The following is a 24,971-nucleotide window of genomic DNA, read 5'->3' as shown; positions in this document are numbered from 1 at the left end:
TGAAAGCGCGTGTAGATGGTTCCGCGCTAGATGGCCATCAGTCCTCGACTAACGGCGGCCGGGGCGGCCCACTCCACGGCCCGGACCCAGACGGCCGGGTCTGAGGTGGCTAACACAGACAGTCTTCCACGGCTCAAGAGAAGCATCGCGCAGCAGAGCCACGGGGGGCGGGCTCTTTCTTGCATTCCCACTCTATGTGATGATATGTCGCCATGTCCCTACACCATTTGCACTCTGGCTTCACCTCTTGGAGATATACTTTGCTGAGTATCTAAGGACTTACAAAAAGATCTCGTCTGGAGCCTTTTCCAAACACACCCCTGCTTCTTGACCAATGCCTTATCCGGTGGCGGAAAAACCCTCCGGCTCATTGGTAATGTCATGGAAGGACACCAGCCCATCTCTCGTGAACCTTCCCGGAGCAGGCGACTCACGTGCTTGGTTGACAAAACCTCGAGCTTTTGCGTGAGCCGCCTTGTTTCCCGGTTTTCCAGAGTGCGCCGGTACCCATACAGCTTTAACCTCTCTCATACCTCTATGTTGTACTAGGATCAAAAGCCGAGACGCCGCAGCCGATATCCTGCCCCTCGAGAAATTGTAGATGGCCGTTTTCGAGTCACTGAAAATCCAATCAGCCTTTGTGCTAAGCTATCGATAGAACGATTGCCTTCTCCTCCGCCGTCTTGCAGTACCTAGATCTGACCGTCCTGGAAGCAAGGAAGAGTCCAAGCGCATCCACAACCGTTATGGCAAATGCTTGCCTGTCTCCATACTCAGCAGCGTGGGGATTCTTTCGTATTGTTCATACTTTGCATACAGCGCTTTCACCCTCGCCTTCTGTCTTTATGATTTGCCGGATGCATGTTTTTCGGCAATAGTTTCATGTACAACCCCTTGTGTACCGCCTTCAATAGCTGTGTTTTGCTTATTCCTCCCCCATCGGAGCTTCCATCACTATGCCGATCTTCTCCAGAATGCTTCTCCCAGCCCCTGTTTTCGGGAGCCTAACCATCTGCATCGTTAGATGCGCCTCCTTTAACTCATCCAAGGTGTTGAAGGAAGGTGGGATGGGGTAGAGGGCGCTAATATCGAGCAAGGCGAAACTCAGCCAGTTTCAACAAAGAAAATGGTGGCAGGGGTGGGTTTGCTGAGCCCACCCGCCAGCGATCACGTGAACACCATGCGCACGCTGCCTGTGCCGCGCGTGTCGTGCTACCTTCATATTTCGCGCCTATGGCGAGCGGCGTTACTGAGGCCGAACATGAAGGCGGGACAATGTGGAAGCGAGGGTCGCCATTTAGTACTAAAGCCCTTTGGTAGGCACTCCCATCGGCAGCTTTGTCCGATACTCTCTGCAAGACGCATGGGGCATCGGCACGTTCCTACTTGCAGCCAAAGTCGTCCGTGTGGAAGTTTGTATTTGGACGGACCGCGGGCAAGCGTGCGCCGTTTGATTAGGTACGTCATCTTACGTATACAACGGTCTGTTCCAATTCTCTTTGCAGGCGACTTGAATATAAACGCCAACAAGTCTATTATTCGCTGACATCTTCTTTAGCTTTGCCTAATATTTAATACGGGGTGCTGCTTCCATGAACCTGTTCCTTTTCCGTATCTATAGGCTATTCCCTCTTGATCTTCATCGTCCTTACATCCGCCACGACAATGTAATGCCACCCTCTTCCGAGGATATCCTCGGGGCCTACATATGGGCACAGGAAAATTTAGTTTCGAAACAAACCCTACAGAACTTACCTCATTGCTCAGTATTTGCTTTGAGTTCGTATTTGCATGCGATACAAACTGCCAGAAAACTGGAAATGGTCGCATATTTTTCAGACCACAAACAAGTAAGGATAACGATACAAAACAAACCGAAACCACCCCGAAACACGCCGTTAATTCGTATCATCACTGAGCGAACCAGCTGGAGTTAGTTATACAGGGTCTGTTCTGAAAGTAGTAGGACTGGTTTTTTCCTGGGCAAACGGGTGGACGAGAGGCGGTCTGCGCGTGCAGGATCATTGAAGGAGGATATTGGGAATACTGGGGAAAGTTAGTTATACAGGGTCTGTTCTGAAAGTAGTAGGACTGGTTTTTTCCTGGGCAAACGGGTGGACGAGAGGCGGTCTGCGCGTGCAGGATCATTGAAGGAGGATATTGGGAATGCTGGGGAAAATCAGCAGTCGGCTTTCGGCCGTTGATGAGAGGAGGTCGCTTGTACTGTGAACCCCTGTCGAAACGTCTCGTCAAGCAGAATCATCGAACGTTTACTGGATCAGCGATACGCGATCATTTTTTGTGTAAATCTTGGTAAAACGGGCAAAGAGACTCGCGAAATGATTAAAGAGGCCTACGGTGACGCTGCCATGGGTAGATCAGGTGTTTTATGAGTGACAGAAGCTGTTCCGAGAGGGTAAGGAAATAGTGGAAGACGACGACCGTTCCGGACGGCCTTCGACCAGCAAGACCAACAAAAATGTGTAGCGAGTGAAACACTTACTGAACAGTGATCGTAGGATGAGTATCAGAATGATTGCTGATGACTTGAGCATTCCTCAAACCCAAGTTTTTGAGATCGTGATGCAAAACTTAGCCACGAGGAAAGTGTGCGCGAAGTTGGTGCCGGGAGTGTTGTCAGAGGAGCAAAAGGCCAACCGGAAAACGATCTGTCAGGATTTCATTCATCATGTGAATGAGGACCCCGATTTTTTGCCCAGCACAAGCCGGGAACGCTGCCTCAGGCACCCTACAGCCCCGACTTGGACCCGCCAGACTTTTTTCTATTCCCTAGAATAAAATCGACGCTCAAGGGGAACATCACGTATCGGTAGAGGCGGTTCAACAGGCCGTGACGAGGGAGCTAAACAGCACTCCGGTCCAGGCGTTCCTGGAGGCGTACGAAAACGGGAAAACTCATTGGCAGCTGCGTGTAGGTGCGGAAGGGTGTTACTCTGAAAAATTCTAATCGTTTGTACTATTTTCGTGAACAGATTTTATTAAAAAAATGAGCCCTACTACTTTCATAACCAAGCGTGTATCCATACCCTGCGGGTAAATGGTTATAATTTTGTACTTTTGTAGTGCCACACTCGTGTGTGACGGCGGACGTAGTACGTCCTGCATTACCGAGAGGTGAGGTGGAAGCTGCGCGATAGCCCTCTTGTGCTACCTATCGCATAGGACTGCCACAACCGAGGCCCTCGTTAACTGGTGAGCAGAAAGAGCTTTGAAATGAGGGCTCGTCATGCCATACAAATGAAAGAAGCCAACAGTCACCGAAGCCTAGGAAAGCAGGGATGAATGACTCTACTTCTTATTTTTTAACGTGTATTATATATAACAATGTGAAAAATAGTGCAATTAATTTATGGCTGAATGGTAATTCATTGCAACGTGGAAGTAAAAGCAACCACATGCCGCCGGCGGGATCCGAACCCACGACCTCAGAATTACACGTCCGGTGCTGTACCAGCTAAGCTGCGGCGGCAGTTGTCCAGTTTTCTGGACAGCCGCCGCTACCGCCATGTTTAGAGTAGATACCCGGAGTGGCTGTAAGCACAAAAGAGCCGAGAGCGTGCCGACGTGGTGGAAAAAAGCCACCTCTTCGTACTATGACACTCGTCATCCCGCCACAGAATGTGATGCATTGTCCTAAATTATTACCTCTTGCTCAGCTGCAGAATAGGCCACCGTTAGTAATATTCCTTTCTAGAAATTGAAATACATGGTCACTCACGGCGTTGTGGCAGAACAAATTTTGGCTATTCCGACGAGTTACGTGCAGGGGAGAGACAGGATGCTTCGCTGCAAGCTCGCTGAAAGTGCATGCACTTTGGCGCCATGTAGCCAAAATGTGTTGGGTCACAGCGCCCATGGTTGTTGTTGTTGTCCTCTAGATAATGGCGCATACCCACTGCGGGGGATTGGCCAAGACACAGGCGGCAACTGATAGGTGTACAACATGTTAAACAAGAAAATAATGGTGGGGAAAAATAAAATAATCATGATAATAATAGCAATTAGGAAATAAATGAAAGGATCTCAGATGTGTAATTGAAATAGGCTAAACAAATGCTTTGAGATCGGTGACTGAAATAGAGAACGGGGCTAAATATTCCACGTTTCAGAAAGCTTTCATTCCAGAGAAATATTGATCAAGAGAAAGAGCAGAGCTTAAGACGGCAGCCGTTTAGTGTCTGTAAGGAAGTTTTGCATGGCGGAGAGCACATTCCAGTTGCTGTGCCCAAGGGAGGAAGCCCCAAGAGACAGAGCAACCCCAGCTGACAGACTTAGACCAAGCTGTCGTAACGGAAGCTCCAGCAGGCGGCTCCGTAAAGAGGAGAAACGGCGGCAGGTCAACAAGAAATGATCTATCGTTTCGGGTTCTCCGCAGAACGGGCACAATGGGGAGACCGCCAGACCAGATCTATAAAGGTAGAAGTTTAAAAGAGGCACGCGACAACGTAGACGCGTGAAGGAAACCTCAAGCTTGCGTGATCGCCATCCTTTACTGCACCACGGGTAAAGGAGATGCCGGAATTCGGGAGAGGAGGTCAGAGCTGATGCTGCGAATTCTTTCAAGAGCAGATACCTGCGAAACCTGACCGCGGTAATATATGCGCTGGGTGGAAGCACAGATACGACTGGGCCTTGAAGAGGTGCCTTCGCCAGGGTATCAGCAACCTCATTCAAATGGATTCCTCTGTGCCCAGGCACCCAGACCAACCGTAATGAACACACGTGGGGTGGAACCAAGCATTTGAGTAACCGAAGAGCCTGAGATGTTGTAGACGCGGTGAGAGAGGAACACAACGATAATGAATCTGTCATAATTATGACAGATGACAAGGAGCTGTTTAATTTGCGCAACGCTAAGACCACTGCTAGAAATTCGGCCAAATAAATAGGGGTGTAATCGGGAAGGCGGAGTGAGAGTGACCAGTCAAGGGAGATGGAGAAAATGACAACACCGGCCTTTTCTTCACACTGTGAGGCGTTTGTCGCTATGAGCACATGATATTTAAAGCACAGCAGGTAATCCTGCAATAAACCGCTGAGCAAATGAAAAGGCATTAACTTTGCATGTTTTGGAAAGATGTCATCGAAGACAATCTGAATAGATGAGTTGGCGCGTAGCGGACGGATGTCCGAAATGCGGACGTTTAAGGGGTCAAGGAGGGATTCCACCAAACATATCTGAGGGGTACGGAAACGAGACCAGGTTTCGTTGAAAAATAGCCGAGGCTGACGAAGGAAGATCAAATTGGAGGCATGGAGCGAAGAATCGCACATTCTTATGAACGTTTTCACCGTTAAGAGCCGAAATCTAGATGTCAATGATGGAGTACGCGCTTCCAGGTACAAAACGGAATTCGCCACAAATTTTGGAAGGCCCAAACAAAGGCGCAACGCCTCCCGCTCCAAGAGAATCAAGGGGCGAAGTTTACACGCTGGCGCACCAGAGAATAAAACACAGCCGAACTCTAAGACTGGACGGACGTACATTCTATAAATCATAAGAAGTGAGTGCCTTCTCATGCCAGAACGAACACTGCTCAGCCATGGTAACCATGTTTTCGGAATTCTAAAAACTCAGATGGATATTACTTACAATGGGCTACACGCCCACCGTGTTTCTAAAAAAAAGAGTTTACTAACCTGGCGACGTGCTCGGCCCCGTTTTGTTCAGTTAGGAAAGCTAAAATTTTGAGCTTTATAAACGAAAATCTCTCGTAGGTAGCGGTGCAGTTATTATGGTCATGACTCGCCCTGTAGTTAATAAGGAAACTTGTTTTGGCCGTAATGATTATGTTTCTTAAAAAAATTCCCACGACAGCTCCACTTGAAAAAGTTCAAATATCAAGCCTCAATTCTTCGCATCGGAAACACCTAAAAAGCTGAAAATTTTCAAACCTGATGAGCATTTATTTTTGAAATGTTCGTGTTAGTTCTTGTTTATTTAGTATTAGAGCATCATGAATGAGTGGAATGAGAAGGAAAGAAAAACTAGAAGGACGAGCGAAAGCGTTCAACTGAGATTGCACTTCTGGGAAATATATTTACACCTCCGCTAGGCTAGAAAACAACGATCTTTGACACTTGTACCAAAACACGCAAATAAAGACAGAGGAGTCGCCTAAGACGAAGAGAAGGCTCAGTTCGAAATACGACTCTCACTGCCAAAAGGAATGAGGCTGGTGTGCAAGAATGAAACCTAGAGCCTGCTGACGTTCCTGCCGGGGACTTTTCTCCATGAGTCCCCACATTACACATTCAAGAACAACGAATGGCACAGGACAGCAGTTTGAGAAAATTGCAAATCTCTAGTACTCTGCCGTGACAGTAATTAACGGACGGAAATCACGCCGTAATGGACATCAACCTATCTCGTGCTACCGGCCACGAGGTAGCACGCGCAGAAGAAGAAGACAAGCGCGTAGCTGGCGAATCGGTGTCCATTGCTGCGATTCCTTCCTTCACGGAACTTAGAACAAGCCCTGGTCTGCGTGTCTTTAATCATCGAACATAAAAAACTCAGGCATTTTTACCTAAGTGGCGTGCTATGGAGTCCGTCTTACTGTCGGGCTCAGAGGAACGCTTCTCAAGACGAGATGATACCGGCACCTGGCATCTGCCGGGGAAGCACAGGGGCGAAGACTTCGGGAAGCGTCCCAAGCAGCGCCGCGTGGTGTCCAGAGGTGACCGCGATCCGGAGTGGTGGCCTCCCGAAGACGCCTCGCACGCTGGCCGTTGGCTCCGCTACGCCTCGTTCGTGGTCGGCCTCGCCGCGGCCACGTCGGCGACGCTGTTCGTGACGCCCGTCGTGCTTATGGACCGGATGGGAATCTGTCTGCAGGGCTGCTTCTCCCTGGATGAAGACCTGAGGCGCTCCCTGGACAGCACCGTACATCCGTGCGACGACTTCTACAGGTGAGAATCGATATCCCTTCCTTGGGCTCGTGTTCACGTTAAGCCATCAAGGTGATGTGACAGCGTGACCTCTCCACGTTTACCCACATTAGCTCAAAGAGGTGTTGTGGCATCAGCATGTACCCCGTGAAAAGTTCTATACATATAATCACGCTTCAAAGTACATCTGTTACCCCCGCATTATTCGACCACTTGCTTGTTTCGTTATGTCAGGTCCATTTTCCTACGGTGGTGAAGAATTCTGTTTCTTAACTGATTACTTGAAATACGGGGCAGGCGCTTCTGGTTCCCTTGAGTGCCAGCACGTGGCGATTGGTTTTGAACACTTCGAGATCGTTGACGTAGCGTAAGAAGAAAAGAATATGACGGTGTGGCTGCAGAGCAGAGCGTGATAGGGCACTAGTCTGAGACGCACTTGCTAATGCTATTGCCAATATTGCTATTGGAATATTGCTAATGCTTTGATTCACCAAAACTTGGAAACCGTTAAAGCGCGTGCCACTATTTACAAGAAGCGTCCCAATTTCGTTGTGTGCTCCCAGTTTGACAGTTTTGTCATTCTTTTTTGATTGTGAATTTGTTGTCTTTTTTTCGTGAATCCCAGTCTATGCACTGCCCAGAGGGGCGCTTTGGTTATCTTCCACTTACATGGCAGGCTTTTAGTGCGTAGCATATCTAGAAGAAGGCTGCTTTTGAGGAAAGGAAATGGTGCTGTAACTGTCTCGCATATCTCGGTGGACACGCCAACCCTGCGGTGAGGGAAGGGGTAAAGGAGAGAGTGAGAGAAGAAAGAGAAAGAGAGGCCGTAGACGAGGGCTCTGTAATAATTTCGACCTCTTGAGGGTGTTTAAAATGCACTGACATCGCACAGCACACGGGCACCTTCTGCGTTTCCCCTGCATCGAAACGCGGCCGCCGCGGCCGGTTTCAGACCCGGGTACTCCGGTTCGATAGACGAGCGCCTTCACCACTGAGCCACCGCGGCATGGACAATCCTAGCAGCGATCAGAGATTTTGCTGATGGACGTCTGAACTGGGGCCGGCTTGCACGGTGTCTCATACCACTATAGGTTTTGAGAAAAGGAAAGGCGCGTAGCTAGTTCACTTTGTCGGTGGACACCTCAAGCGCTACACGAATGCCGACTGAAAGCTTGGTAACTCTATTTTAGGTCACTTTTGTGGCGTGCTTGAGGCTTCCTCCAACAAACTGGTTATGCGCCTTTCCTTTTTTTCAAAACCTAGAGAGGTTTTACACCGGGACTACGATTAAACTGCAAGCGGCCTCTGCTCTCGCACTCTCTCTGTCTTGATTGATTTTTGCATGTTTCCATTCCTTTGGGAGAACGCCGGACTCCCAACATTGCTGCATGTAGGCTGTGAGTGCATGAATAGAGCGGTCGTCGAGGTTACGGAGAATCTTGTTATTGATGCGGTCTGGGCCGGCTGCCGAGCCCGGACGTAACTTAGCTAGTGCAGCCCGGACCTCTGCCACTCTGATCGGGGCGCTTAGGGAAGGGTTGTCGGGACCCGCATAGTCTGGGAGCAGAGTAGGGGGCTGCGGATTGATATATTTGTCCCTCAGCTGGGCGAGTAACTCATCTGGAGAGCCTGGAAACTGATGTAGGAGGCGTTCCAGTTCTTGGGCGTTCTCTGAACGAGTGCTCGTCAGGCACTCCTCCGGTTCGAGGACGAGGAATACGGCCCGTACTCTATGGGTACATGAGGTACACCGCGGGGAGCGGTGTTATCACCGCTCCTTTTCAACATCGCCATGATTTACCTGCCCGGCTAACTGGCTCAGGTGGAGGGCATAAAACACGTGCTCTACGCAGACGATATTACAATCTGGACCACCGAGGGAGCCTTGGGGATACGGAGGACCGCCTTCAGCAGGCCGCGTTCATAGTCGATGCATATGCTGCCGATTGTGGTCTCCAATGTGCTCCCGCCAAGGCAGAGCTTCTACACGTCAGGACAAATCATGAGGACGACACGTCTCTATACATATGTCTGTCGGACGGTCCCATCAGAGAAGGGGCAGAGCTCCGCATCCTGGGTCTGTTCATCAGTAACAAGCCGAACTCTACTATAGCGAAATTGAAGCGCTTAGGTGAACAGGTAGGGCGCATGATCCACCGCGTTTCCAAGAAGTGGGGTGGTCAGAGGGGCAGGGACGCACTGCCGCTGGCCCATGCCTTCGGGACAAGCCGGATCCTCTACGCCGTGCCATACGTACGCACCAGCAAACAAGAAGACGAGCGCATTGACGCCATCATCAGGAAGGCAGAAAAGCGAGCACTGGACCTCCCGGTGGCTACCTCCAACGCCAAACTGAAGGCGTTGGGTATGGTAAACTCCTACCAGGGGTTGCGGGAGGCCCACCTCGTGAACCAATATACGCGGCTCTCGCAGACGGTTCCTGGGACCCGCCTGCTAAACAACTTACACATCCAACACACACGCATACCAGAAGGGACGGAGATCATTCCGGTGCTGTGGCGCCACATGCTCTGGGTCGCTCCGCTTCCGCGTAACACGGACATGGCTTCACATGAAGGCGGATGACAGGCGCGGGCTCGCACGCTTGAGAGGCAATATGGATTAAAGAGGGCGTCTTTTACGTAGACATCACAGGGCCCTCGCCCGCGGGATTCTGCACGGCTGCCGTAGTCCATCCGGGGAATGAATGTCGATGGGCTATCTTTTCGGGCCCCAAATTCAACACGAGCAGAGGAAGTTGAAATAGCTCTCGCCGCCGCCGATCCAAAATCGAGAACTGCTATCACAGATTCTCGCCTGTCCTGTGAACATTATCTTGCAGGATAAATTTTACCTTTTGCCTCCCAAATTTTAAGACGGGCTCTCGCCGATCCAACTCGCACAAACGTAATCAGGGCTCCTGGCCACTATGGTCTACGAGGCAATGAGGCAGCTGAAGCGGCCGCCCGAGCGCTCACACATCGGGCTTCTCATCTTTGCTCTACTAGCTCAGAAGCTCATAAACCGCTTCTGCGGTTCCACGAAATCTTAACTCACTACTGCGACAGCCACCGCCTCTACCCGGCACCTGCCAAGGGGCTGTGTAAGGTGGATGAGCGAACTCTGCGGCACCTGCAGACAGGAACTCTTCTCTGTCCTGCCATAGCAAAACACTTTGATCCGAACACAGATGGGCGCTGCCCGCACTGTGGAGAGATCTGCGACATCTTTCACATGGTGTGGACATGTGCCGAGTATACTCACCTTCCCCGTTCATGTTTGAGCCAATTGGTGATGGTATATATTAGAAGAATTTCGCAGCACGAACAAGATAAAGAGTGAAATAGTGAACAAGGCGCTGATACTTTACTGAAAAAACAGTAGCTTGAGTACAGCCCGGTGATTCGGAACGTGGAGATCAATCTCAGGTTTCGAAAAATGCAATTTCATTATCATGCAGCACTAATGACGGTGTACTGGCACAGTAACTGCCTGTTAATGTGAAATGATAAGCATTTATGATCTGTCTTTCTGCCCGATCCTTTCCACGCCCAAAAAATGTCGGTTTCCCAAACAGGGATTGGCATTTGCAATCCCGGCATTGAACGGTGAGCCGCCCACTCTCCCCGTCCTTGAAAGGTTGTGCTCCATAGCTCTGTCATTAAAACAACGCCCTGGTTGCCTTACGCTCCTCCGTTGCAGGTAAGTAGAATACTGTGAACCAAAGCAGTTGCGCACCATGTGGAAATGAGTTGGTGCCTGATAGTACACAACGGATTTTTTTTTTCATCAGCAGATAAATATTTGATACTTTGCTGGGAGCGGAGAAGAGAACATTGTGGGATTTTTTGTGAACATACGGCATCGTCAGTGTTGTCTTCGTCTGATAATGCTGTCCTTGTTTTTTCGCGCACATTTTCCTTAGAGCAGGTTTTCTGCAACCGCTGATATAGTATCTGCGGAGAAGCCGTACTAGCACAGACGCTGAATTTGCCATTTTACATTTTCTTGCATTTAGCCTAGAAAATTAGAAAATTATTTGCATTCCCTCTTCTGATTACCTTGGAGCGCTCGTCTTGTACCTGAAACGAAAGTGCGCAATAGGGAGTTGAGAACACAGCTTAATGCTCGGGCACAGGAAAACTTTTGTCATAACCTGCGATAAATGTGAAGTGCTATATCCACCGAGAAGAATTGAAACAACGAAGTGATTGGGTGGCATAAGATTAAAAAAAATGTTTGGCCGATCGACAGGTAAGAAGGCGAAGTGCGCCTCGTCTGGTACCATGTCTTACCTGCCATCATCATTGTGTGTACTTGTGTGTATTGCAAGTGGCGTGGATTTTTCACAATGTACGAAGATCCGCTAGGCGGCTTTCTTTTTCTCTTCGCAGCACAAAAAGGATTTTTGTTCAGTTATGAGTGTGGTGCCCCAATCCCTGCAGCGCAGCATACGGAGCGCGAGATATGCAAGAAAGCCTGAGTGCAGCGACATTATATACAGCGATGCCCTAAGCAGCTGCACCAGCTGTCGGGCGTGCATGAGGAGATGAGAAATTTATTGTCCAAAGTGAGTCATTGAAGATACTTGAAGAGCATGTTGGTGTACCCTAGCGTGAGAGATAGCCCCCCACCCCTGGTAAGAAAAAAAAAGCTTTTCACGTCACCGAAGATCCCTTCCAAAAGCAAAATATACCACGCAACTGTGCGCAATTGAAATGTTTCACAGGAAAAATTTACGAACGCATTTTTTTCTTATATTGAAGATTACACAATACCAATGAATAAAACCGCTGATCTCCCGTCAGCAGGCTTGAATTTTTTTGCTAAACGTTTTTGCTATCGTCTAAAATGTTCTCCTGCAGTTTTCTATGTCAGACTTAGCTACTCAATGCGGCCGATTGAAAAACATATTAAAAGAAAGTTTTTGGTACTTATTGGGAGAAAGGACTATTACCTTCAATTTTACCAAACGTCACCTTACAACATTCCATGACTCATTTTTTCGTCCAAGAATGCTGGCCAGAGGGGGGTGGGAGGTGGAAAAATCTGCATTTCATTATTTGTAAGTTACAGCTTATAATACCTTGGTTGGTATCGGAGGGAGCCTCTCGGAGAACGAGCACTGCAGTCTATTGGTTTCGGCCAGCTTTATTTCTTCTCTGTGTGCCATAAGTCGCTTTCAAAACCCGTTTACGATGTACTATCGGCAGCCACGTGTGCCACGGCTGGGACAGCGCCAAGAACCGCTATCCTTCCCCCCTGGACAAGTACCGCACAACTTTCAGCAGGCGGATCGTCAAAGACATCCTCCTCCACAAGGTTCCTCTGCACTCCGCCAAGGCCAGTGGAAAAGCTGCAATGTTCCTGTTTCGCTGTCTCAGCCAGGTGGGCTACGCTGCTCAAGGAACATTAACATTGCTTCCTTAATAACTGAGGTTCTTCACAGCCAGTTCAATGCTGTTGTGTGTGAAATCTGTTACCGAGTTCTCCGCTCGTTGAGACAGGACTGTACAGGATCAAGAACGGACGCAGCGTACAGGCAGGAGAATCCGGAAACGAGAATAAGCTAAGGGTTAAGGAACCAACGGGAAGAGCAGAAGCTTTAAATACCAGTAGGGAAAGTAAAGTTGCACTAAAAAAAATTGTGAGCTTGTCTTTTTGTCACTAGTGCTCGTTCTACTTGCTCCGAGCATTCTGAGAAACTTGCCACCGTCCGGTGCCACCGATTTCCCTATGAAATTGGATTTAATACCCTGGCTCCTGCCTTTGTTTTTAATTGAACTCCGCTTGCTCAGCTGCAATTTCCCTTCTCTTTTGTTCCTTTAAAAGACTGTTAGCTCCTTCTTTTTGAAGGCTATAGTTGAACACCGCCTATAACGTTCCATTAGTTCGACTAAACTCGCTGCCTACACGACGCCTGTGACGTACTCGCTCGAATATGCTGATGCAGTATGGAATCCTCGCACAAAGTCCAATATAAGTTACACTGGAATCTTGCAATTGAAAACATTTAAATACGTTTACAACATCTACAATAGACAACCCTCTATCGCTTATCTTAGAACATGAGCTGTCCTCCCAACACTAGAAGTTCGGCGTACACTACGCTGCGTACAGACATTGCCTAATATTGTCAACAAGCAAAAAAGGGCAATAAACGGCTCTATGAATTTTGTAAAAGGAATGGAAAGACTAGGTACCCTTAGTAAAAGAAATGTGATATCTCATAGTGAAACTAATACTTATTGGTGCTATTCAAAGCGGGGGCTATTGTATAGTGGGACACCCTTTTACCCTTTTATTGTTCCTTTCAGAAAATGTAAGAAACATAAAAGAGAGGCAAAGAGAGAACCGGGACCAGGAGCGTTTTTTCAGGTTCAACGTCAATTAAAGATATTTAAAAGAAGATAAATGCTTAAAAAAACATTTGGAAGGAAAAATCCGAGCAATCAAAACAAATTTAACAAAATAAAGACAAGGAAACAAAAGGCGCATCACAGTCAAAGAGACATGCATACCTACCACCCGTGGAGTGCAGGCCATGACGAAAACGGGGGAAGTGAAAACATAATCAAAATAAAACAAGACAAAGCCAGTCACACCACACTGAAGCCCACAGTTACAAACTCAAAGCACAGTATACAGGCCAAGACGAAAGGCAGCCACGCCGAACAAAGGAGCATGAAGCAGCCCTCTGTGCAGAGCTTGTGGAAGAGAAAAAATTGGCAGATGCTCAGCTTGGTTAAGCCCTGAAATTGCGAAAGCAACTTCATCCGTTTCTTCAGCCCGCCATCGTTTTCTAGCTTGAGCGAATCGTTGCAGCCTTGCCTTGTGAATGAAACGAAAGGAACAATAAGGGAACTATAAAGGAAGTAGTGACGGATGTCTTCCCGTAGCATTCCATAGTTACAAGTTGAAGATGGAGAGAGGATACTTTTTTCAAAACAAAAGGAAATCTACCATGCCCAGTAAGTAAAGTAATAAGAGGATATCTGAGTAGACAAATGGCGGATTTATTAAAGGTGTAAGAAACAGAATTGATTAAATATGTGTCACCATTATTTTCGCCCCAAAAAAAGCGCCATAAAAGATGCGAAGAACGACGTAGCTGTGAAAGCGCCCACGGCATGAAAGCGCAGCAGAGTGTAAATTTTCGCCTTGTCGTGTATCTATATGTTTTTGTCTCTGTTTTTCGCGCCGTAAATGTTTAAATATGAACCAAAACATAACCCAACGGGAAGTTCTTTTATGCCATATTGCCCGGCACTATTCCGGAGCGAGCCCTGATATGAAATAAAAAAATGGGGCGAGAGAAGAAAAACGATAGAGATCTTTCTTAATCGTAAAGTTAAAAGACCCAACCGAAGACAAGGCAGAGAGCAGGGATAGAGAATCTGTGTAAAATGAACGAGCGAAGAGAGATGGTTATGAATAGCACAAGCAAGAGCCGAATGAAAGGCTACAAGCTCAGTGGCATAGGCACTACAGCGTGGCTCTAAAAAGAGGCGATAAACGTATACAATATTTTCTGTGAAACACCATAGTGGAAGAAATCTCAAATCCCATAGCGCATAGCGGAAGAAATCTCAAATCCCATAGCGGAAGAAATTCGTGGCTGCCGTGGAAGCTGATTTATAAAGAAGGGCTGTGTTCTTGGGGTTGCAATTCATTTCCAAAATTTCTGTTTTCGCGTACGTCTATTTGTAAGACGTCACTGCCGGTTTTATTAATGATTATATGTTCTTTTGTACTGCGCGAATAGACTGTATTTATGCGCATTATTTCATGGTTGCCAATTGCTCATATTTTGTTCACGATTTTGGTTTGTAGTGCAAACTCTGATTTTCTTTCTTATACTGACTGCTGCCGAGACTGCCGAAATAAATTTAGCAGTGTCAAATAAATAAAGAAATAAATGAAATAAAGGTGGTGGTCCTGATGTTCACTTGTGCGGACATAAGATAACCAAGAATAAATACGATGATGCATGGCGTCTTATTGGACGGCATTTGATTTCGTGCCTTCCCTTCATTTTAGTGTTTGTGCATTCAGATGTTCATTGAATGAAACACGTAAACCCGGCGAACGGCAGAGTGCATGCATGCGGAAAGGCAGCGACCTCTACGCCTCCCTATTCATACCTGCTGCACAAATTGTATTAATGAGGAAACCTTTAAAGCCTCATCGTTGTAAGCAGAAGTTGTCGACAGAAATGTCACGCTTTTCAATTGGTCGAAACGGTCGGGACGTCACAGTGCGCGAATTTCAAACGGGGCCCATTGTACGTTGGCTACTAACCATGCAACCAATTAAAGGGATCGTATAGTGATGCTCCAAGTAAGTGGGACTGAGTTTAGTTAGTTGCTTACTTAACCAATTAGCCTAACTACATTTATAGTCAGACCAGGTAAAGAAACAAAACCGAGTAGGAAATTGGCCGAGCTTGGGAATCGAACCCCCGTCTCTGGAGTGCGAGACGAGGACGCTACCACTCCGCCATGCCCGCTCGATGGTTTGGAACGAACAAAGGCGCGTCTAGTGAATACGGTGTCTTCGTTCACTCCCATCTTACTCCCTTCCCGTTACGGTGAGGTTTAGGTGTCCACCGAGATATGAGAGACATATACATTTCCTTTCCTAAAAAAACAATTTACCGACGAGCAAGGCGTAGAACCGAACGGGTGATGGCGTCCTATGGACTCTCTGGCAGCGTTGCAAGACGCTGTCGCGTTCCGCTCTTAGAGGCGAAGCTTAACATCTTAACCACACATCGTTGACACAAGCAGCAACACTGCGCTCACCGCAGTTGAGGTCAACGGCAGCCACCTCTACGCCTCCCTATTCATACCTGCTGCACAACTTGTATTCAATCACTCACTATCGCGGACGAAATTTTCCTCTAAATTCAACAAACGGCATCGGTAGATGCCGCGGAACAGTTTAGGACACTATTATCCAATTCTTGGGCTAAACTGACGCTGAAGTCGAATTAACGAGCTCTCTCACACGAAATTATAGTAACTTGCGCCATTCATTTCCCTCATGTCAGGTTATTCCAATCAAGGAGTCGTGTTTTACAGATATCCGACCTTCGTCAGTGGGGCCTTTGCCCCCAGTGTGTTCTCATTTAGCACTCTGTATTTAGTGCTCCTCTGGCGCTCTCATGAAACCTGTGGCAAAGGTTCCAGCAGCACCTTGTGAATGGCGGTGCAAGCTATTTATTCATGACCACAAACTTGGCGTGGATTCGAAGTCTCGGGCCTCGCTCGCAACAAAGAGATTCTATAATGCTACAGTGACACGACCATCGAGCTACAAAAAAAAACGACACTGCGCGTGTGCACGCCGGAGGAATCAGTTACTTCTTCGTCAGACACGCCGCCGCGGTGCCTCAGTGGTTATGGTGCTCGACTGCTGACCCGAAAGACGCGGGCTCGATCCCGGCCGCGGTGGTTGAATTTGTTTGGAGGAGAAATTCTAGAATCCAGTGCACTGTGCGACGTCAGTGCACGTTAAAGAACCCCAGGTGGTCGAAATTTCCGGAGCCCTTCACTACGGCCTCCCTCATAGCCTGAGTCGCTTTGGGACGTTAAACCCCATAAACCAAACCAAAACATTCTTTGTCAGACTGTGTTCAATAATAAGAGAAAACGCGTACACTCTATTGCACACTCTATTGTGTATGCATGCTTGCAAGCATCATGCCGATGTCGTTGTTTTCATTGCGGAAATCAGTTATTCGTGCTTAGACACTTGAAATGGACTCTACCACTCCGCCACTCCTCTGTATGTATCCGATGGCATAAAGTGGTGTGAATAAAATAGAAGGTATCACCACCTATGAGAGTGATTCTCAGGGCTGGAAGTCCTGGGCAGGGATCAGAAACGATTGTAGAGTCATCGGGTACCGTACGACGCCGGCGATGCCTGTACAGCTTGCTCTCGCTGCCTTTTGTAGCGCACAACCGAAATTTTTTCCACTAGTCCCTGTGCATGGCCTTGTAGTGTGCAACTCCCATGCGTCGAAGCCTATAAGTAATTAAAGGCCACAATTGATCTCGAGTTATCCAGGCACTAATTTTGCGCCTCGAGAAGGCCGTCGCTTTTAGCAGATTTAACCACAAATATTTTAACGAACTCAGGATTCCCTGGATCTGTTATTTAGAGGAAGCAGTTGCTCTAGGATTCTGGTTTTAAATCGGCTCGCTATGCATAATGGCTATAAACAGCCTGTCAATCATCATCAGCAATAATAAGGTAGGAGAGTTTCTTCGCAGGAAAGAAAATCAAAGTTAACTATATAACCAATCCTTTGCAGGGGGAGCTGAGAAACACTACTGCATTCACCGCCTTCCTCAGTGCTCTTGGCCTCCCATGGCCAGGGAAATCAACGGCGACGCGTCCACAGATTCTCAACACCCTAGTGCGATCCTCTCTGCACCTAGGCGTCCCTATGTTCTGGGCCTTCTACGTGGGTCGGCACCCACTACGTCCCTCAGAGAACACCATCTACATGAGCCTGGACCCACGCAGCCTGCAGTGGATCAGAGACATCGAGGCGCTTTATGCAAGAGGAAAAGCGATCCACTACCTCAGACGGTGCGCGGAGATCGTTGGCCGAACGGGCCAGTCTTATTCGACTATGATCCGAGAGGTGCTGATGACGCACGACGATATTGTTGACCTCGTGCGCGCTTTTGGGGCCAATGACCACCTTCCCCACTTCAATAACCTGACCGACCCGGACCTCCGAAGAGCGATAAATGGCCACCTTCCCGATGACTCGCAACTCTGGCCATCGGACGAGATCGTGAACCTCCACCCTGACCTATTTGCACACCTGGACTCCGCGTACTTCAACCGCAGTGGCTACCAGGAGCCTTTCCAACTTTTCCTGGGTGCCTACGTTGTTTGGTCACTGTCGCCAATGGTGTCCACCTACCTGACCAACAGCTTGCTTGAGGATATGGGCCTCGGGGGTAGCCAAGAATACCACCGTTTTATTAAGTGCATGGAGGCCCTGGAGTGGGTGATGCCGCTGGTGAAGTGGCAACTGCACAAAGTTGCTCAAAAGGATGCGACACTCACGTGGAACATCGTCCGGTTGTCGAAACAATCAATACAGGGTTGGGCGAAGGGCTACAGTGAGTCCTTGGCGGAGAAGGTGAGGGCTACGCTTGAGCGCATCTCAGCCAATGCCTTCAACATGACACGATCCTGGACGATGCTGGACCACGCCTATACCTATCTCCCCAACGATACGGACTCGTCATTATTCGAGTTGTACCAAAGAGCTGCGAAGAACACCGTAGCCTTCTTCAAGCAGTCGCTCCGTCGGCCACGGCACAGCATCTACCACGTGCCGGGAGTTGCGAGTCTCAGCTTCTATAGGCTGCTGATTATCCGGGAGGTGACTGTTTACCCCTTCCTGGTTGCACCGCCGCTCTACGAATCTGTGCGCCCAATGGCTGTGGTGTCTGCCCTGGCTGGAGCTTTAGTGACGAAGCAGTTAAGCACCGTTCTTCGGCTTCATTTTTATTACAACAGCCGGTTTCAGGTAAGCACTATTGCCGAATGTGTATTTATTTGACAGTATGTGAAACACTGATGCGATTATTTTAAAATCGTATCTTAGTTATCACATGGATTTTCTTTATTTCGATGGCGCTATAGGCGTAAATCGCGCAAAACATTTAAAAGCTACACTCTTATTTACCTGTATTTGCGCAAACATGCTTTAGAAGATAAACGCGTCGAACGCACAGGTGTCGTTGATTAGGAAATGTGCTGTATAATTATGATTATATCAACCCAGCTGCGTCCAGCTGAAGCGAGAGGCGTGTGACCTATTAAGAGTTCCTTTTTATCGGAGAGCAGAGGCTATAAAATGCCCACACATATCCTAAATTTCGTTATCACCATCAACGGAATGGTGACCATGGTGACCATCAATGACCATCAATGTCCTATTTGTTTTTCTGTTAAAATCTCTTTCCTGCGCGCTTCTCGATTTCTTTTTGTTCAAGATTTTATTTGTTTGGTCTTCGTTCAGAAAGTCACCATAACTCTTGCTTTCTCTTAATGCTATTAGAATACTCCGTTTAGCTCTTAGCAGAATCCTGCATTCAATTTCACGACATTTAATTTGCCTTCGGGTTTCAGCCCCGTTCCTTTCTGTTTATCGGATCGTAATACTTAGCTCTAGCATGTGACTCTAGCTCCTTGAGGAGTGACTGAAGATACATTAAGAGATACATTAAGAGAAGGTACATTAAGATATCTCAACCCATGGCCACCGCGGTGGCTCAGTGGTTACGGCGGCCGGCTGCAGATCCGAAATACGCGGGTTCGATCCTGACGGAGGTGGTCGAACTTCGATGGAGGCGAAATTCTAGAGGTGCGGTAGCTGTGGGATGTTAGTGCAGTTAAGAACCCCAGGAAGTCGAAATTTCCGGAGCCCTTCACTAAGACGTCCCTCATAGCCTGAGTCGCTTCGGGACGAGGAACTCCATTCCACCATTAACAAACCAGCCTCTTAGGCCACATGTCGCTACAAGACGTAAACAGCAAAATTCACCATTATTTTAAAGACGGCATGTCGGACGCTAAATTCTGCTCCCTTAAAACCGAGAATTGCGCATATCTTCGCTTGCTTTTGAAGCTTTGCAAATACAAGTGGTCCCCATCAGAACATAGTGAAAAACTGCAGACTGTTCGATAGATGTCCACAGTGGCTCGAAACGTTTTCCCTTTTACGATTAAAGTTATCTCGTAGGAGGCTATGTGTAGACTGACTTTTTTGTGCTACAGTTTACGCCACATATCAGAGGAATGTGCTACAGTGCGGATACATCACTGTAGAGATTTGCCTTGTGTTGATAGCCCTGCACTCGCACTGTCCGTAACGTTTCCTCCAAAGAAAAGGACCGCCGCAATAAGTGCAGAAGGCGCATGAGGGGCGCGCTCTGCACGGCGTCTCTCCTGTTACGGTCCAGCACGTCAGCAATAGGAGCTGAAAGGACAGAAAAATAAGAATGAAAGGTTACTTTGAAGTTCCTTAATTTTAACAAACATTGGATTTTCTGCAAAGAAAGCGGCGTCCTGTTAGGCTTTGTATTTCTGTATATTTGAGATTCGGGCCGTGATAACATGTTAATTGTAAACTGATTCTATTCGATAATATCTTTACTTACCCTATATTGTTGCTCTTTGTAATTGAAGGTGGGAATACGTGGTGGGAATACGTGGTATAGGAACGTACGAATACGTGGTGTCGTTTCAACTATTGGCTGTATGAATGAATCAAAAGATCAATCAATGAATCAGTTCAATTTCGATTGATCAATCGATAAAGTGCATATTACGCGAGATGTAAAGAAAAAATGCAAACGCGAACTTCAGAACTGATGTACCTGGCTGATGGTAGTGGCTGGGATGCAGAAAAAAAAAACGGAATACGCACACGTTACACAAGCGAAAACTAAGGTGAACATATATGTTAATTGAACCATAATGGGTACGATCTGGAATACGATAAATCATATGATAATTATCCTAACGCACCCGTTCAATTGAGAATTGTAAAAGTGTGTAAACCCGTTGAGTCTATCAGAGCTAAGCGGTAAAAGGAAAAAATTACGAGGAACTTTAGCGGCTAAAGTGGTGAAAGGCGAAAGCCTGAGTGTTGCATTCTGCTATGCGATTGTTCACTGCACATTTTTTTGGTGCATTTATTAACTGCCAATTAATGAAGCTTAAGCTTAGCCTTTAGGAGTGGAACGCGACAGCGTTTTGTAGCGCTGCCACGGAGTCCAAGGAACACCACCACCCGTTCGTTCGACGTGATGCGTTGCCCTTTGAACGCAACGCTTTTTGAGGAAAGGAAATGGGGCTGTAATTCTCTGTCATCTCGGTGGACACCTGAGCCGCACCGTACAGGAAGGGAAGAAGTGTGAGTGCAAGAAGAAAGAGGGGCCGTAATGAAGAAAATGAAAATTGTATTTGAGGAAAGGAAATCACGCAGTAACTGTCTCACATATCTGAGTAGACACTAGTCGAAAATTGTATGTGAGGAAAGGAAGTTGCGCAGTAACTGCCTCACATATTTCGGTGGACACCCGTCAAAATTCGCCCGCGGTGATGTCACGACAATTTGGACCAATCTGAAACGCGGACAAATACGCCTTGCTCGTGGGTAAATTGGTTTTTGAGGAAAGGAACTTATCTATCTCTCAAATCTCGGTGGACACCTAAACCTCGCCGTAACGGAAAGGGAGGAAGATGGGAGTGAACGAAGACACCGTATTCACTAGACGCACCTTTGTTCATTCCAAACCATTGAGCTGGCATGGCCCGGAGACCGGGGTTCGATTCCCAAGCTCGGCCAATTTCCTACTCGGTTTTTATTTATCTGGTCTGACTAGAATGGTTTATTAGACTAATTGGTTAAGTAAGCAATTAACTAAACTCAGTCAAACTTACTTGGAGCATCACTATACGATCCCTTTAATGGGTTGCATGGTTAGTAGCCAAAGTACAATTGGCCCCGTTTGAAATTCGCGCACTGTGACGACACTACGACCGTTTCGACCAATTGAAAACCGTGACATTTCTGTCGACAACTCCTGCTTACAACGATGAGGCATTAAAGGCTTCCGCCTTAATATATTTGTCTCACATATCAAGAGAGACGTAGGGTAGGGCAGGGCTTCGCCCAAGGATTTATGCTCCATGTCCACGTGCATTGAAACCATGTCTACAAGTCTCCTGTTTCGATGTTACGTCAGTTCGTTAGTTTGGGGATGATAACTCGTCTTGCGGTGACTGGTGTGACTGAAAACTCGAACATGGTACAGGAGCAAAGAGCAGAAGAAAGCCCCTCTGTCTGTAATCGGAAGTTGTGGAGCAACATGCGTAGGCGATTTCACGAACAGACAACTGTGCTACTTGGATGGTGGTGCTACTTTGAAGGGGTGCTTTCTCCGCAAAACGCGTGAGAAAATCACTGGCGGCTATTATCCATCTTTTTCCGGAGCCGGATGTTGGTTAAGGGTCCCAGAAGTCCATGCCGACTTGTTGAAATGCTCGCGAAGATCGCTCAATGAGCTTGAGGAATCCGGCTGGCTTCGCGGGCTAAACATTGCGGCGCTGGCAATCCCGGTAAGTGCAACCACAGGACCCAGGCGAGGCCAATAGCGCTTGTCTTGAATTCTGGCTTGTGTTCTAGTAACACCAAGATGGTCGGAAGCTGGTTCCGTCATGGCAGGTGCGAAGAATTGCGTTGCGTAGGGCCACGGGGACGACCAGCAATTATGGACTACTGTTGGCAGAGAAATTCTTCTTGAAGAGAACGCTGTTACACATGCAGAGACATGACATAGACTGCTTAAGACTTTAAACTATGCTGCTGGCCACTTCAGGATAACGAATGACGTCGCGGAGATTGGGGTCTGCTCGTTGATACTAGGGGAAATCGTTGGTATGTATTGCATTGAGGAATACTTCATCGTCGTCAGCAACGTCGTCCGGAGCTGGTTGCATGGGCACACGAGATACGCAGTCCACGTCTGCGTATGTGCGAACGAGTTGTAAATGACGGTGACATCGAACTCTTGAAGTCGAGGACTGCATAGTGCGAGGCGGCCGGAGGGATCCTTGAGGTTCGTCAGTCAGCATCGCGCGTGATGATCGGTCACAACTTTAAAAGAGCGGCCATAAAGGTATGGTCTGAACATCGAAACTGCCCACACAATGGTGAAGCATTGTTCTTCAGACGCAGAGTAGTTTGCTTTTGTCTTCGATAGTGCGCGGCTGGCATAGGCAATGACACGTTCTTGATCCAGCTGAACTTGAACGAAGACAGGTCGAAAGCAATTTTACTCGCATCTGTGTGGACCCTTGTGTCTGCAAGAAAGTCAATGTGGGCCAGCAGGGGGGGGGGGGGGGGGGAGGGGGGTGACTGCAGGGGACGTTGAAGCTCTTGAAACGCCTTCTGTTGTAGTGGTTGCCACATGAACTGTATATGCGCCTTTGTCAGATCAGTAAGAGGTGAGAAAATTCTCCACAAAGCGGAAGTTATACGCGCATAGCCCGAGGTAGCGAAGTGGGCAATGGCGGATGTTTTCTTAGGGTACACAAGGACCCCTTCCGGGTTCACGACATGGCCTAAAGCTCTAATAGTGCCTCACGACATGGCCTAAAACATTAGCTCTTCACATGCAAAATGGCATTTCTCGGCTTTTAGAGTAAAGCCTGATGACGTTAAGGCCTGCAATACCTCCTCGAGGCAACGAAGGTGGTCCTCGAAAGAAGGGGGCAAAAAAGATGACGTCGTGTACGTAGACCAGACATGTTTGCGACTTCAAATCCGCAAGAACGGTATCCATGAGCCTTTGGAAAGTCGCGGGTGCCGAACAAGGACCGATTGGCATCGCGTGAAACTCGTACAGATCGTCTGGAGAGATGAAAGCCGTCTCTTCCCGTTCTCTCTCGTCTACCTCAATTTGCCAATATCCAGACTTCAGATACATGAAGAAGCAATATAAATTGATCCAAACGTCTTCCATTCTGGGCAGTGCAGATACCTCCTTTTTAGTGACGTTGTTTAGCCGATGGTAGTCAACGAAGAATTCACGAGCACTACAGGTGCACCCCACGGGCTCTTAGAAGTGTGAAAAACGTCGTTGCGAGCATTTCTTTCACTTATGCGCTGATAGCCTCACGTTATTTAGTAGACACTCGATGAGGTGACTGTCGGGGTGGAGGGACATTTTCACCTGTAATAATGTGATATTTCGCAAGATCACACGACACGTGGCGACGACCCGAAGGCGCCACGGTAGCATTTTAACAGTTATGCACTTTGTCTCGTTGCTCGAGCGGCAGGATTGGGTTAAGGTTGAACTTAAAAGCAACAAATCTGCCGGGCCCATTCGTTGAAGCAGTTGTTAATCTGTGCACGGACCTAATTCCAATGTACGCCACAGTCGTAAACTTTTTTAAGGCGTTCGTATGAGTTGCTATTATTCGTGAGAAGAACGTTGAATTTGCTATATTAGAGGAAGACAACAGCCCCGAGGAAGGAAATTGCTCTGTCCAGAAGCAGCCGCTGCTTACTTTCCACAACACCCTGAATCTGCCATATGTTCTTTGAGCTGACGGTTACAATTACAGTGCAACGTTAAGGCACGGTCACTTGTTGGTATGAATCTGCAGCAACGCCGGGAGAGCACTATCGACGGAGATTGCCTTCTCGGTTGAGAACTAGACGGACTGCGATTGCTGATCACTAACGGCACCGTTTTCGGTCAGTATGTCCATGACGAGTATGGCGTCTCTTGAGCCCTCAGCTAGCAGGAATGTTTGACCTTGCACGGCTACCCGCGGGACGTAATGAAACATGTGACGGCGGCGCAGCTGAGATTGGGATGCTCTGGATGCACAGGGCCTGAGTGAGGTAGTGGTGGACTCGTACCTAAAGCTTGCACTGCCTCCTCGCGCACATCAGCTAGTGTGGCAACCTGACGCTGTACCTTAGCCGGGGCGAGCTACGCCAATTCATCTCGCACGATGGATCGAGTAAACTCACGAAGAGATTCTGCCAGATTCATCGCGGCTCCCTCCAAAGTGGCCGTGAGCATCGATGCTGTTGTGCGGTTGTCTGCCGGGCCCAAATGTCAAGAAACTTATCGATAGAGCTTGCCTCCTTTACGAAGTCAGCTACAGTAACTGGAGGTCTTCGAACCAGGCCGGCGAACAGCTGCTCCTTAACTCCTTTCATCACAGAACTCACCTTCCTCGCCTCGGTCATGCTTGGGTCCGCACGTCGGAGGAGCCGCCTCATTTCCTCGACATACACCATTACACTCGCGCTGGTGAGGTGATACGGGGCCTGCAAAAGCAGGTCAGAGTTCTCCGTGTGTAATGTTCTGTCCGTGAAGATTTGGAGGAACTCGGTTTTGAACGTATGTTGCGCGCGAAGGCCAGATTCATTGTTTATAAACCAGGGCCTCACATAGTGTTCGACAGCCAAATAAACATGAGGCATCTTGCAGTCA

At 48.0% G+C, this 24,971-nt stretch overlaps 1 protein-coding gene across 1 annotated transcript in view; it reads left to right on the top strand.

Moving 5' to 3' along the window:
• The first annotated feature begins 6,565 nt into the window (after positions 1 to 6,565).
• LOC149328344 (uncharacterized) overlaps positions 6,566 to 24,971 on the top strand; it is a 30,551-nt gene continuing 12,145 nt past the window's right edge. Inside the window, exons 1-3 of the mRNA XM_089558965.1 lie at positions 6,566 to 6,933; positions 12,126 to 12,300; positions 17,234 to 18,472. Coding sequence (XP_089415091.1) covers positions 6,566 to 6,933; positions 12,126 to 12,300; positions 17,234 to 18,472 — 1,782 coding nt within the window. The remainder of the gene's footprint in view (positions 6,934 to 12,125; positions 12,301 to 17,233; positions 18,473 to 24,971) is intronic.

This window comes from Amblyomma mixtum, chromosome 9, assembly GCF_055824585.1.
Source record: "Amblyomma mixtum isolate Tamu chromosome 9, ASM5582458v1, whole genome shotgun sequence".
NCBI classification, from domain to species: domain Eukaryota; kingdom Metazoa; phylum Arthropoda; class Arachnida; order Ixodida; family Ixodidae; genus Amblyomma; species Amblyomma mixtum.
The sequence above is the reverse complement of the archived record's forward strand: the minus strand, read 5'-3'. Positions and strand labels throughout refer to the sequence as shown.